Here is a 16,220-nt window from a genome sequence, read left to right as displayed (position 1 = left end):
CACGTCCAAATCAACCATAATTTGTCACTATAGTCCATCAAGAAATGCCCCCTGCGCAGTCTTGTTCAACTTTCAACGTCATTCATATCATTTTCTAGCACAACGTCACATGTCTAAGGAAAGAAAGGAAGAGATAATGCTTATGTACATTGAACATCACACCAGAGCCAGAAGATACGCGCAGCTTTCATTGGCCAGGGAAATCACGTAACAAAACAACGAGCATTCCCGTCAAGCATGTTTACATATCAAGCGTAAATATATATATATCATTCAGGTTGTTTAAAGTGGAAATGATGGCATTCAATTCAATGTCTTTCTCTCCGTGAAAGGACTCACGTAAAAGTGAAAAAATCAATAGGACAAATATAAAAATTATATAAAGTTTAAAAGTTCTGGAAACAAACCACCTTAAGACCTTTGATACTTGTGATGGAAATAAAGTGGCTCTGATAAAGAATATATCCACTTATTTACAAGTCATCACTTGGCTTGACTGAAATAAAAGATAAATCTTTTTTGTCAAAGGAATTTCCATCATAAATCTAATGGCTATCAATAAATTGATTGTTGTATACATCACTTCGCCATGCTTATCCGATATTTTTTTTTCCTTGCTGCATTTGATTCATTACGTAGACTCTTCATACGTTGTCTTCTTCATGTAAATCACATCTGACGAATTCATAGATTGACTCATGGGGCAATTTTAGTAATGCAGCATCGCTCTCATCAGTATCTTCCTCGCTCACTCACATGAATATTCTTTTAAACATCAAATTCCTCTGAATACGGTACTATCCGGCGTAATGATAGTCCCGCAAAACGTGTGAGAATCTACCTGCGGATTGTCAAAAGTAGGCCGAAATCCCGCGTTACTTTGCATGACGCTTACCAAACGTCGGAACTGGTTTCTCTGGCATTCTAATCAGTGTGTAAATGTATCCGTTTCCGACACATGCATTGCAAGACGCTGCCCTTGTTTTAAGGCGACCGCAGGTGAGCATAATATAGTGAAAGACGTCGGCACACCGAAAACTGTGAGGATATTTTCCTGCGTGTACACTGCAAGAGACATCAACGCCCCACCCCGCCTGTACTGCGAGGATTTGCTACCTTACTCTTCGTGTGTGTGTCTGTGTTTTGTTCTTGTGTTAATGTTGATATCAAATTCTTTAGTGACCGGCGTTGGGGTCGACGCCCTTGGTGCTCCACACCTCGAAGAAGCAGGCTGTGGAGTGGAAACGGAAGAGGATCTTGAGCGGCGCCGCGATGTGGACGATGACGTACCAGGCCGTGGCGCCGTAGTAGTTGTTCTCGAGCGCGAAGAGGTCGTAGCCTCCCTTCAGTTCGTAGGTGTTGACCAGCCACCACGTGATGTTGCAGACAAGCATGAACATGATGATCTGCTTGGTGCGCGTCTGCTTGAAGTCTTCAGGGGGCTTGCGGTGCATGGCGTCTAGGATGAGGATCACCTGTACCAAGGGAGGGAGGCCAAGAAGGTGTACCAACGTGAGTGGAACGGATGTCATTAAAATACTTGGACAAACTCGTTGACCTAACACTAAAATTGTAGCACTAGATTTTTTTTTTTGTTGACTGTGTTGATTTCATTGATTGGCTAAAACGCTATTATATTAATTACGTTCAGACGGTGATCCTTAATCTTATCTTCAAGGATAAACTCTATGGGGCGCTAAGTGTCGCACAGTCGATTTCGTTACGAAATAAGTCATTTCGTGGACGTCATAATCCATTTCGTGGACGTCATAATCCATTTCGTAACGAAAACGATCGTGCGACATCTGTCGCCCCAGAGAGCTTATCGAAGTTGGCTAATCATCGAGGCTAAGGATTCACCGTCTGAATGTTACTTATGATAGCCAATCGCAGTGGAATGACACATGAATATTCTGAGGACAAGACATTTACAGAGTATGCTGCCACTGTACGATATCACCGTAACATGAGAAATAGAGTGGGAAATCACTGGCAAACCCTTGCTTTTCTTGATCATCAGCAAGTGCGCAAGGTTTCATTTCCAACTAGAAAAATAGTGACCGGTATATTTCAGACTTTCCCTCTTAGTACTAGTAATTCAGTAAATTTCTTGTAACTATTTAGCTATTTGGTGGTACTGGACAAGTTGCCAATTTGCGACGCATGGCGTGCGTACCTGCATGATCGTCTGAATTAAATGCGTCGACTCGTCGACCCAGATGAGACCCGCGTGCTTGGACACGCCCAGGGATGCTGCGGAGGCGACGAAGGTGTATATCCCTTGGAGGAACACACCCGTCACACAGATCCAGAGTAGGGCGGCGTCCACTCTATGGGCAGGGCCCGCGTTGTGGTCGGTCTGACGAGAGAGGGCGAAAAAGAGTGTTCAGAACGTTGAGTGATGCATAGTACGATGCAACTATTATTCTTGCATTCGTTTTGTTACAACGTATTGAGTATTTTGTCAGCAAATTAATATCATGATGAAAGGATACCGTATCAAGATTTTCTCATTTCTAATCTCTTATTGACCCGACCGATTTGTTTTATAACAATTTTGATATTGGTTTAATGACTGAGACACACATAATAGCATGAGGCAATAATGGCTTAGTTTAAGACCAAGATTGTGTAAATAAGAGGTCACATTTTTGTCGAACCTCAATAATTTTCGCATGACATTACATCTCAAACTATTAAACAGAACAATGACATCCAACTGAGAAGTAGCCAAGTAGCCAAACAATCAGTAACATGCCTTTTCAACTGTAAGTATTTTTGAGCACGCCCATTTCGAATAATATTATTCAGCAAAACTTGAGTTTTAAAGACTTGTACAACAAACAAAGCGGTACACTGTCACACCATAAACTCACCTGCCATCCGCCTCTGTGTATACCAATGAAGGCTAACACGCATCCCAATATCGACACGAAATTGAGGAATATCCGGTAACCATGGATACTAACGAAGCTCTCCTCCGACTTCTCCGGATCGCCGAGGTAGATGATGTTCAGAATGAGGATGATGACACCGCACATCGTACAGAGCACGCCTAGCAGCAGACCGCATTCGAAGCTACGCGAAGTGAAAGGTGGAAAAAGCTTATGATAATAATAATGATAATACTAACAATAATGATAATAATAATAATAATAATAATAATAATAATAATAATAATAATAATAATAATAATAATAATAATAATAATAATAATTATAATAATACATTAATAATCATGATAAGGTCTTCTTTATCCAGGTTATCCTCTTCCATGTTGCCACTGCTCTACCAGAGGACCCTGCCATCATTACCCTAGCACTGTCAAGTACCCATTGATACACCTGATATGGGTCGAGAGGAACGTGGTGGGTAAAAACACCTTGTCCAAAGACGTAAGCACTAGGCGGGAATCGAATTCGGGTCCTCCGATTGGGAGTTGGGAGTCATATCCACTATGCCACATAATGTAGCGTCCAAAAATGATGTTTAAACCTAGTAGCATACTGTAATATCAAAAACAAATTTGATGTAGTTTTGTAATCTACAGATTCCGATGTTTACGCGTACTACTTATAAACTCCAAAGTTCTTTGTGCTTTTCCAAAAACATCGTCGTATCTTAGTGACGCAGCAAGCCGTCAAAAGACTCTAAAAAAAGTGAGTTTGTGGGTCATAGTTTGAGAGTCATAGTTATGGACGTTTGTGTAGTGATTTCAGATTGGAATGACTTCAGGGGTTCCAGACTAATCGTCATTATGCATCAGTAGTTTCATATCTACTGCTGATAGCAGTTAGTAATTTTAAAGTTGTTCTTAAATTTTCCTATGTATTTGTTATAAATTCATTTAGTATTCAATTTTTGTTTTCTGACATTACTATCTATAGAGACCTCTAAAAAGTTTGACTTTAATTACACTTTATCTATGAATGGCCATCACTGCCCATATTTAATTTGAAGTCCCTGAATGTAATTGGTACCATTCAACGCAGTCATTATTTGCATTTAGTTCACCAGCTTGTCATTCCACTTTAAGTTCAACAACTTTAATCACACTTAATCTATGGATGGCCATCACTGTCAATATTGAATTAGAACATCTTTGAAATACAAATGGCACATGCTTAATAAAAGGGCTATGGACGGCCATCCGGAAACCAAGTCAAACTTAAGACACCTAGTCTTTGTGAAACACATAGGTGTGTGCATCCACGTCACACTTTATCCCCGCATCCTCACCTAAAGCTCATATCAGTGCTCTCGTGTGGCTTGAAGCTGGTATGCACCTTCCGCCCGATGTTTCTCCACATGACGTAAGCCATAGCGCCCCCTATGATACTGTACTCGACCGTGAAGGAGTAGAGGAAAACGGAGGCCTTGTACGTAGCAAGACCAAGACCCTTGTCGTATTTCCCATCCAGACATTCCTCGATAGGGGGCGTGGTTGCATTGACGCCGTACGTTCCATTGTCTAAAGGGGGTGGGGGAATAGAACCGTTTTTTGTTTGTTTTTATCATGCTATATCCAATCAAATTCAAATAAATTGATCAACTTATACAGATCTGTGTAGATTAAGGACGATGTCTCGGCTGAAACACGTTACCGATTTGGACTCGCGTGTAGCACATACAATACCAGGCTGTTTTGAAAATTATTCTTCCCTGGTTTGTTTGTTTGTTTTTTTTCTAGTACTGATGCTTTCAACACGGAATATCCTCCAAGGCAAGGAATGTCACTGATACGAGTGTTGAATTTCCGTCCCAAGTTTTGTGTTCTTAGGCATAAACTTGTCACTCTGACGAAAATACATTTGAAAATGTATCCAAGCAAGCTGACTCTAAATTTCGTGGAGTGAATTTTTACTGTTCTGATGCGCGATTACGTTACATTAAAAATCACAAGTTGTCACTAGTCTGATAACATAGTAACACTTTTTCTTCATAATTATGTAATTGTTTCGAGACTAACAGTTTGTGGCTGGGACTTAAATACAAATTTCTATTAAGCGAGGACAATTCTCTGAAACATACACTACTATAGTATTCCCAAGCTACCATCGTATCTAATCAAACCAATCATTAAAGTGTATTATATTCTCAGTTAAAGGGGAAAATCACCCCAGTGTTTACAGAATCTTTACCATTTATTCATCAGCACGAATAAGTGTTTTTACGACAATGTGATTTCGTCCAGATGTTGTTTTCCGAAGATGAATCAAATTACATATTTATATTATTCGTAAAATCATACAGTGAGAATGTTTATGGGGTTTTTAATGAGTTAGGCTGGGGAGGGGGTAGGTGGAGTGTGATGGTATTTTAAAGGGAAGGTTTATCAACAGACATTTTAGTGGCAATCATATTGGGTAACTCTGGAAGGGAAAATGAGGTTTTGATCATAAATTCACAAGCCATGAGGAGATGGGTAGAATTATTAAAGGTGTTATTTATTTAGTCATGAGTGGTTTAGGACAGGGATTTGTTTATTTAGATACAAGCGGTATATCATGCGTACTGTCATCACATAGAAGATGTTAAGAAATGGTTACATGCGTTTCTCGAGCCACAATTTATTTTGCAAGATTTGATGTCTTAAAAATAATTCTTGCAATGGTAAGACTGTGGTGTGTTTACAAAAGTCTGGGAGTCTTTTATACTCAACCCTACATTATACAAATTTTTATTCTATATCAATAGGGTTACAAACTGTTCGCACGTCTTTGACTGTGCTCTGTATGAGTAACTTCAGAAATGGCGTGTTATATTTTTGTGCTTGTGTTATTTTCTGACATTTTCAACAACCAAATCTGCACCAGGCAAGGAAAGAAACCACCCACAAGAACACTTATCCGCCTTATGACGTCATGTTTTAAACCGATGCCCTCATCAAATACATCATTCAAACTTAGCGTATTGAAATCACACTTTTATGTCATTTTCATTTGTTCTGAGTGAACCAAAGTACGAAAATTAATGACGATTACAGCCATGAACATGCGTATGACAAAACGCACGGATTACTTATCAAACCAATTTTCCAACCAGTTTCGGAAAATGTTTCCCATGATTTTGAGTCAATGTGCTTTTCAGTTTAATAAACAGGTGTTTTGGCCTAATTTCTTGAGTGTATTTCGGTAAGCAATTTGCCTTGGCTGTTGTCATTATTTTCAAGGTAGCACGCTCGAAGTAGAATTAGAGTGTTAATAGAAAGGGGGTGATTACGCACAGATGACTTCATGCGGTTCTTGCTCAGCACCTCCGTACGGGCCGTAGCCGTACACTGGGTCTCCATAGATCCCGTAGATCCACGTGGGCGTGGTGTAGCCGACGAGCTCCTGCAGAAGTTTCGCGCCTTTGTCGTAGCCGCCTCCGCCGCCGGCGCCCTTGTCGTACCCTTTCCCACCACCGCCTTTGCCGCCATAGCCGGTGCCCTTCATGTACTTGAGCAGAAAGTCCTCCCATGTCTCTTCAATCATGGTCCGAGCCCACACGGCGACGTTGTTAGCACACAGATGCATCAGCGCCATCCTGCGTTTGGGTTGAGACAAATCAATAGTAATGCATTTGCTCTGACAACAAACGTTTTAGCCCCTACTTATAAACCTGAGGTTATAAGTTTTGTATACATACGGTTCTTCGCTTCTTACGTAATAATCATCACCTGAATTGCCTGAATTACCTATGATGACGCCCAGTAAGTCAAATCCTGTAGATACCTTTAGTTTTTCTTGTTCCTCGAAAGAAGTTGATAAAAATGTAGTAAAAACGAGGTCAACACGTGTGCGGAATATATTACATTGACAAAGGACGATTTTAAGGCTTGAATTGCTTTTGAATTAGAAGTAGAATGTGAATATATTCGATGCGGCCAATATTAAAGAGGCATGAAGAACTTGAAACCATCAACCGCGGGAAAGTCCCCTATCTTCAAAGGATTAAGTAATAAGGATAAAAAGCCTGAAGAACTTGCAGCGAACCTGAAGCGAACTCGAAGAGCCTTTAATTGCTTTGGGGAAAACCCCCCTGCAGCCCAGGAACTCAAACCATGAATTCGTGAATTATATTCCGTGCTCGTATACCACCGAGTCACAATACAGTGCATCTCCAACATGTCCAATGGAACTTAGCGAGTAGAAACTGACGTGCCGATCCATCACAATTATACATTCTATGATTATGACGACTTGTTATGTTCTGACGGCATAGGGCGTGACAAATAGAATGATAATAAATACTTATTGTTTAATTACTGATAGTGATGACTGAGATTATGCCATTGATATTCTCAAAACACACTAAACACACTGCTAAAAAGAACATTGGCGGAAAGTCTATTTACATATTAATTTTTAGTGTTATCACCATTTATCGCCATTTTTATCAGTATCATTGTGATTGTAATTTTTTTTTTATTTTCATATGATGTTCTCACTACTTCTTTTTACAATTCATGTCACTAATATTACCAGAAATGTTCTATGAATTGACATAGTGAACAAGGGAAATTAGTTAACAATGGTTATAGGTGGGAGTTAGCTATCTCGTGACCTGACGACGATTTTCCTACGAATGAGAACGCTCGTCAACGTCATCGACCAGGGACTCACTTTGCGAGCGCCTGCCATCGTACGATGCAGTATCTCGAGAAGCGCCAGAAGTAGTAGATCTGGAGCATGGTGAAGGCGACGCTGAGAATCGAGCCGAAGGCGAAGATCCCCCGGGGCCCGCAGGGGCCGCCGTTCTTCTCGATGTGCGACGCGGTCCGCATGATGGCCCACAGACAGCTGCCCGTCCCGAAGAACAGCAGACCGACTGTAATAGGGGAAGGAAAGAGGAGGAAGAGATGGTGAAGATAAATCTCGGTGTTACGACCACAAAGTATTACTTGAACGTTCTTTCATCTCTTTTTCATCATCTTTTGTGTCAATTTGCATGGGGGCGTGTATGTGTATGTGTGTGCGCATGCGCGCTTGTATGTGTGAGCCTATTAAATATATGATGAACCCTCCCCCCCCCCCCCCCTACGTCGACTACTCACAAGTCGCAAAAGTGGCTAAGACGAAGAAAAATTCAACCGCGGATGGATATTAACATATATTACTATTGTCTAGGGTGATATTCATGCAAGCTGAAGAATTTTCTACAGTCCTTTGGGATCCAACTAATTCTACGTTGACTGAATGATAATTACAACCCGGTGGCGAAACACGAACAAAATAAAAGAACTACTTATGTCAGGGACAAAAGAAAAAAATATAAAAAAAAAACAGAGAAATGTATCCATATGTAATCATATAACAGTCTATCATCATTTTGTTAGATTTTCTCCTTGAACGTCTTCGTAATCTATGCGATGGAATGATAAGCCGACATACAGGGTATCAAATTTAAACGACTGGTCCGTAAGTCTATCAATGATTTTCACAGAGTTGGTCTGTCCTCTAGTCTGTCTAACAGGAGTTTGACGTATAGGACATGTCTGTCAGAGTCTCACTCCCCCTCTCCCTCTCTCCTTTCCTCTCCCTGTCTCTCTTCCTATCTCCATCTTTCTTTTCCTTTCTTTCCCTATCACACACACAACACACACGCACACACGTGCTCAAACACACGTTGGCCCACGTGTGTACGTGTACATTGCATGTGACTCAAATGTACAGTGAAATGAACTTCTAAACCTTTAGTTTTACTTGTTTTTACAGTAAGCGTAGCATACCATGTTCAATGTTTTCCTCTTTTTTTCGAGGACTTTTACTGTTAATGATCCCCTAGATTTTCTCCCTTCAGCTGTGAGGATGGTTACGTAACATTACTCATGTTGTTATCCAAACAAACACCTTATTATGATGACAGTAAATCACCGGTCTTTGATTTGATATTTGAAATTGTATGATCGCTGTTTCATTAATCATTGTAATTATTTATCCCAATCATAGGATTAAGAAGAGTAACATAAAGAATCGCAATCGCAGGTAACCTGCGCTTTGTATACTGTGGGGTGAGGGCGTGGTGATTTCAAACAGCAGCTAGAGCACCACCCCTTTTCAGCAAAAACGCTGTAATTATATTTGTGACGGGTGCAAAAGGCTAACTCGACTACTGCTCGAAATGATATTAGACAGAAGCCGGAACTGTTAATTTGATTTCTCGATGCATCATCAGCGGTCATAGAAAGGGGGAAGAGCTCCCTATCCGAATTGTTCCCTGGTAATTCTCCCTTGTCATGTGCTTCCGTCGAAGGTGCGCGGCGAAGTGGGCAGCTATTATTAGAACACCGTATATCTCAGTCCCACGCGTGAGGTCTTGTGTAAGCTGATGTTTGGGATAAGACCGCCGTGCGCTATATTTAGGCCCCTGTTCCTCGGCCGCATGACTGGTTCGACCGCAGCTATTATTACGAGGTAGCGACGTGTTCGGGAGCAATCCACTGATACGTCGAGATGACATTTCGACAGATATGGGCGTGTGTCATTCCATATGACCAGGTTTCAGGCTTAACAAAATCATCCACGCTAACCAAAGCCTGGGTCAGTTTCCATAGTTTCCTGATTGTGTTTAGATGACATAAGTAGCACGTGTTCTCAAATTGCAGTCGATAAGTTTTTTGTTTTTTTTTAAACCCGACATTATACTCTGCCCAATACATATCATTTGACGTATTGACCATGACCGCTCCATAGCAATAACCTCCCTTTAACAAAACTACTCTGACTAAGCTTGATTAACGTATAGCTGTAATGTCTTCTGCTCTCCACGATAATGTACAGAGGAACACTCTCATTTCTGCTACGTCATTTAAAAAATTAGCAATACTATATCGTCCTGGATACAAGACGACAACTATCAAACACAGACGGCACAGTAACACGGACTTAATCGTGTAGTCTTTTTCGCAAATAGGTAATACTAATGAGCCTGTGACACTTGCAAAGTTATGAAGCAATAGGGTATACTTTTGTATTTTATGTTCTAATATCCTTGACAGCATTGCACGTTCGAAGAAAACTTGTGTTTATTTCATAGAAATAGAAATTCCCAGTGTAAGACTAATTCAACTTTCAATGAGTCATCTGATCCAGATAATGCATTCCCTTTTGTTTCCATGGCAACACGACAAGAGAAGTCCAACATGTCACATCATGAATACTTGTTGTCACCTTTGACCTCATGCCTTCACTATTCAATCGGGTTTCTCACGATGAGAAGGGAATACAAGAACTACATCTGCCGTTGTACGTAAAGTAATGAATGTTCAGTGCTAGGACATACGTATATGTACTTCATACGTAATTGCTACCATATCCTTCAATAAATGAGTCCTGTTCGCTGATTGGTCTAAATAGCATCATGTGACGAAACATAACATTGCTATACGCTGAAGACATAATATGCTGACAGAGGAGAATGTGCATGTTGTGACATCATATTTATGGTATATTCAGCAATAGAATGTGTAAAGTGCAGCTATTGGTATGTTTCGATGATGCTGAAAAAAAAAGATAATTATCATTATCATTATTATCAGTATCATCTTTATCATAAGTACTACTGTTATTACTGTGAATATCATAGACAGGAAATGCATGTTCTTGTTTTGATCAAATGTGATTCGGTATTTGGCGAATCTAAAGTGAACTGTGTACGTATTTCAAGGTGTTATGTTGCTTTGTTCAAAATGTATCATCTCTATTCTTTGCCGTCCAATTCACATTAAATAGTATTTTGTTTAATCTATAAAATATTTCACGTTTAATATGTACATTCTTACCATTTAAGTACCGACTGCCTGCCTGCGTGTCCACTCTCTCCTCGTCGTCGCTAGAGGGCAGTGGTCTCTTTAGTACTATGACGACGATCATCCATGCAATGGAGACGAGATAGAGGAATATGAAGAAGCCTTCGACATGGCTCAGCAGTATTGGCCGGACGCCGGTGGCGTCCCGGAGAAAGATTTGGGCGGTGTCGAGGACGAGGACCATCGTGACGACGATCATGGCGTGCATCATGCTCATTAGCGTCCACACGTCTTCCCTGCAAAATGATAAGATAGATACAGTGACTTTCGATTATAGGGTCAATAACAATGATGCTGCTGCTGCTGATGATGATGATGATTATGAGAATGCAAGGATAACGATAACAACTACAATGATAAAAGTCATGATGGTAACAACTAGAAGCATTCGGAGACAAATCCCTGAGTTGGTCCTGGGATCTCTAAGGCAACAGAGCTATGCACGCATACTTTCAAATACAATCCTGATCAGGCTCATCGCCAAAAACGATTCACCAGTTTGTTTTGATGTCCTGGAGATTTTATCAAAATCTTGTGCATAAATTTTCGAGTGATATCGCAAAAAACCCACAAATGAACGCCGACAAGAACATTACTTCATTAGCGGAGGTGATGATAGTATTCACAATAATATAACAATTATGATAACACTATTAATGATTCCTATGATTACGGTTCTGTGAAAGGATGTAACCGATCACGTAGAGCAACTACAACTGCATCAGCACAACGCTCCCAGAGGGCCCATCCATTGTCATCATAATCCTATAGCATTGCCAGGCATCCAAAATTTATAAAACTTTGTCAAAAGAGCAACAGCCGGTAAAACGTCAATTTGGGGAAGAAAATTGCAGGGTTACTGTTAAGGGTGAACACATTGTTCTCATAGTGACTATCTAAGAAAGTTTGTTGTGGCCGAACTTTGCAAAAATAGCATAACACTTCCTCTATAGATATGATCAATGTAAATGTAGGTATTCCAAATTGATTTGATTTGTTGGGGACGATTTACTTGAGCAATTCAATTGCGAATTGATGAAAGGACACAGAATTCTGCCATGTATTGTCATTATTGTCATTATTGTTAGAATGATATTATCAACATATTCAGATGGTTTGATAGGCATATGACTTCATCTTACATTTTTAGTAAGTGAATAGAATCAAGTTTTCAAAGACGCATAAATTGTACGAGATTTATTACTCAAACAATCATCCCTTCTGTTATTTTGCAGAACGTTAAACGTCTGTCAAGAGAATTGTGGAATTGCTAGTCTGGATATGGCGGTTAACATTTATCCAGCTCGTTAGACAGGACTAAGGGGTTTCTGTATAGGTGTGTTCCGAGAGTTATTTCATGCCTGTAGGAGAAGAGCAAACCCACGGCAAGCAGATGGGGAAAAAGTTCCTTCGCATCACTAACTCATAACCTTCGAAGAGCACATTGATTGGCCAACGTGCACCGTCTTATGCGGGAAAATGAGAATCTTGTCGGGAATGGCTAATGCGTGCGGCATGCAACCAAACGAGACACTTCTAAACTAAGCACCACGCGCGCGCTCGTTCGCTCCCCGCATCTAAGATAGCAACGTCGCTATACTGCATTGTGAGGATGTTTGATGATGGGTAAGTTCTATTCCCGTTAACCGCATCGTCTAAGATCAGCGCCATATTCCTGCCACATTGGCATTAGACGTCTGTTCAGGGACGTCGTGGTATATATTTCGACAGGGTTACTCGGAGGTCGTCGGTAGCTTGCCCGTCATGTCAATCGAGGAAGATGATTTTCCTGGAACCTCGCAGAGAACCCTGCACTGTGCACGCCCAGATATTTATGGAAAGATCTGTGACATAATTTATTACGACATGCCTTAGCCGCGGCGGTAATCACATCCCTCCCCAGCACACCTGTTTCATATTCTTTTTACCTACGCTTCAGCCAGACGAGGATGTTACTAATAAGTCACATTTAATCAGACATCAACAGTTAGGTAAAGGAACCTGTTACTCCCTTTGCAGTTATCATCATGCGACAGTTAGTTGTTCGGATATGTTTAGAAACTTTAAAGAATACTTTGTGATTTAGCAGCGTTTCCTCGCAACAAGCTGAACGGTTACCATGCCAACATCTGTAGGTCGTCACCAAAATCTTTGAACGCGTTTTTGGTAACTCAGCTAATGTAGCATTGCATTTGGAGTTTGCTATTTGTCAATACCTTTATAGGACAGAACGCTGTTTCACCATGCCACTTATAGTTAAATATCTGTATATTTGTAATATGCATATATCCTTCAGAGTGTTTTCTTCAAAACTGCCATTTTTCTCATCATCATGGTCGGAAGATACCTACTGTCGGTGGCAAATGGATTGGTGACCGCTGAATCGGATCAGCTTCACTTTAAAGAGTTCTTTCGAGGACACGCCCATCTACACAGGCAGTAATATGGAGCAATAGAAAAGCACATGTCAGTCTCTACTGAGTAAATCACTGTCCAGTTACTGACACGGGGTTTCGTCTAATTTCACAGGAAAATATCAGTATTTTGCTTTTATTTTGGTAAAGTCATTTAGAAGATCTCTTCGTAATGTTTTCGAGTTCCCCATAAAAGTTAGGGGAAGATTTAGACATCTAAATCATGTATTATGGCGGTGTTTGAACTATATGACTGCTTATCAAACGGAAAGAGCTTTAGTGTGAGTAGATTCAAAGCAAAACAAATCATGACTTTCAAAGTAAGAGGCGGTACAGACAATGATATGAAAGAAGCAAGAAACAGATACCACGTTACTTCTACTCACTCTGGTTCGTGTTCGTCGTGATCGTCCAGCGAATGGAAGCCGTTGCACTCCGGCTCCATACCGACGTGGACGCCGGTCGGGTATCGTAGGCTGAGCTCGAGGGTCCCCATGTTTTGCTGGTCGGATAGCGTCGAGGTTGGACGGTTGGGTGTGTTTACGAAGTTATACGCTGTGGAACGAAGAAAGGAGAGGAGAAGAAGGAGGATGAGAATGAGAAACTAGAGAAAACTGTGCATTGCTTTCGTAAAATGTTATACATCATGCACTCTCTATTCGAGGGCATTCTGGAAGTTCAGTAAGGTGACGCAAAAACCAAAATATAAAATAAGAATAAGTCATAAACATTGGTTTCTTGCAATATGTCACGTGACCAACGCTTGACTAATGGCAATTTTTTGGCATTCTATATCATGTCAACAAACTCTGTTTCAGGGACACTCCGCAACATTCTATTTGACAACATTAGATGAAGGCACGAACTTTTTTTTTTAAGGACAGTACTTTATTGATTGATTGATTGATTGATTGATTGATTGATTGATTGATTGATTGATTGATTGATTGATTGATTGATTGATTGATTGATACTTACTCAACAACATTCTTCATAGCAATTTAGTCTTTAATACATTCGTATCTAAAATGTTCTCAGAGTTTACTGTATGATGAAATAACGTTATAGTTCCGCACATTGAATAATGGGAAATTCAGCGAACACCATTTTCCACGTTCCATAGCTCAGCCTAAATTTCATTTCAGATTTCGGCACAGTTACGCAAGACAGGATCGAATTCTTCTTGACATTTTGCGACAAGTGTTGGATGGCCTTACAATTATTAAGTTTAAAGGCTATCGCGCTCTGCTTCACCTGATGAAAATGCTTTAAGAGAGAAACGTTTGTTTTTCTGACTTGAGGGACGAACTCTTTCTTTTTAATTCAATTTGTGGTGTGTGTGCTGTCTGCTTCTCTCCCCTGTCCCATTAAATTACATTTGTATTCATTGAATCCATTCTTGATTTCATTTGGCTTGGAAAAACGGCAACCATGAAGATGGTTATTCTTCTCGCATGCCCCATCTGTCCCAAGTGAAGCCATTGCTGCTGTCAAGTGCCAAAGCAAGAGTTATTCAAGATGGTTAGAGTCCATTTCAGAGAATGGGCAATGAAGACAGACGGCTGTCAATCTCGGCCGAGGAAGCAACTGACAAAATTGGACCGATCTCTCTTGAAGAGAGAGAGAGAAAAAAAAAAAGTATGCGTATAAGCTAATGCCATTATTCACTCATAAGGATGGAACTCTTTCCTTTTTAGTTGAGACGAGCCACGTTGATACTTTGTTCCAATTCTTACGATCAGATGCACGTATGAAATGAAAGATAGATGGTTTCAAAGTATTTCGCTGTATAAATCATAGAATGAGAAGGTAAGGCAACGCCCTTTGGGAGAATACTGCTTATATTAAAGACGCTATCGCGGATGCACAGAATGTGATTACAACTATGATAATGATGACGAGTTCAGTGATTGTCATTATGCCTATCAATGCTATCATTATCATTACTACTACTACTACTACTACTACTACTACTACTACTGCTACTACTACTACCGCCACCACCATCACCGCTATTATTATTATCAGGCTGAGTAGTCGTAGCAGTAGTAGTAGTAGTAGTAGTAGTAGTAGTAGTAGTAGTAGTAGTGATAGTAGAGTAGTATTGTAACCATATATCATTTTCAGCATTTTGTTATTACCATTGTATTGTGATCCTGTAGAAAGTCAAGACATAATCTCTCGCTCACTTGCCGAAAACTTTTCACGAAACAAATGCATAGTTTAGAGCAAATCCCCAAATATGCAGAGGTAAGGAGGTAGGCCGGGGGGGGGGGGGGGGGTAAAATTCAAACAGGAACCTCGCCAGCTGGTTACTGCAATGTTCGGCTGTGTGCATTGGCAAAAGGATGATCCGTCTATTGCTGGACGTGCGTTCTCCGAACGAACGCGACACGCCTTGGCGCAGCCCCGGCGGAAATGCGTCATCCAGATATAAATGTGTGTCCATCTGTGTGTGTACGTGCGCGCGCGCGTGTCCTCTTGAACAGTTATCATACCAACACAGCTCTCTTGGCAAACTTCGTCCTTTCTTTTTCTGTATTCGACATCGTTTAATGACCCCGCATATTCTAAACCACACTGGCCTAAATGACAAGTATGAAAGCTTAATATCTAACCACAATATTCCGAAATTTATATGACAGTTGGGATGGTAGTCTGTCAGATCCGCGGTCTTGTATGCAAAAATGTTGGATTGTATTCAGATGACGATTAATGTTGTCGATAATAATATCAGTCAGCAAGCTGCAATGAAGGTTCCTATATCAAGAGAAGCGATGCACAAAGCGAATATAGCGATTTAATGTTTCAGGCATTATCGGTCATGTGCCATGGTTTCGACTCGCGATGACAATTTTCGAAAATCGAGAACAACTTCAGTCATGTCTGTACACTTCCGAGACACTTCTCCAACGGTCTTGCCCCGAACCCCCGATATCAAATCAAAACAAAACAGCAGCAACAGCCACAACAACAACAACAACAACAACAACAACAACAACAACAACAACAAC

At 40.6% G+C, this 16,220-nt stretch overlaps 1 protein-coding gene across 1 annotated transcript in view; it reads right to left on the bottom strand.

Moving 5' to 3' along the window:
• Nucleotides 1-1,175: 1,175 nt before the first annotated feature.
• LOC140240297 (proton channel OtopLc-like) overlaps nt 1,176-16,220 on the bottom strand; it is a 50,784-nt gene continuing 35,739 nt past the window's right edge. The window contains exons 2-9 of the mRNA XM_072320080.1: nt 13,593-13,761; nt 10,766-11,028; nt 7,608-7,812; nt 6,227-6,528; nt 4,240-4,471; nt 2,877-3,078; nt 2,177-2,359; nt 1,176-1,475 (exon numbers count right to left, since the gene is read on the bottom strand). Coding sequence (XP_072176181.1) covers nt 1,176-1,475; nt 2,177-2,359; nt 2,877-3,078; nt 4,240-4,471; nt 6,227-6,528; nt 7,608-7,812; nt 10,766-11,028; nt 13,593-13,761 — 1,856 coding nt within the window. The remainder of the gene's footprint in view (nt 1,476-2,176; nt 2,360-2,876; nt 3,079-4,239; nt 4,472-6,226; nt 6,529-7,607; nt 7,813-10,765; nt 11,029-13,592; nt 13,762-16,220) is intronic.

The sequence above is a fragment of the Diadema setosum genome, chromosome 16 (genome assembly GCF_964275005.1).
Source record: "Diadema setosum chromosome 16, eeDiaSeto1, whole genome shotgun sequence".
Lineage (NCBI taxonomy): Eukaryota > Metazoa > Echinodermata > Echinoidea > Diadematoida > Diadematidae > Diadema > Diadema setosum.
Note: the sequence above shows the minus strand (reverse complement) of the source record. Positions and strands in the feature narration are given on the sequence as shown.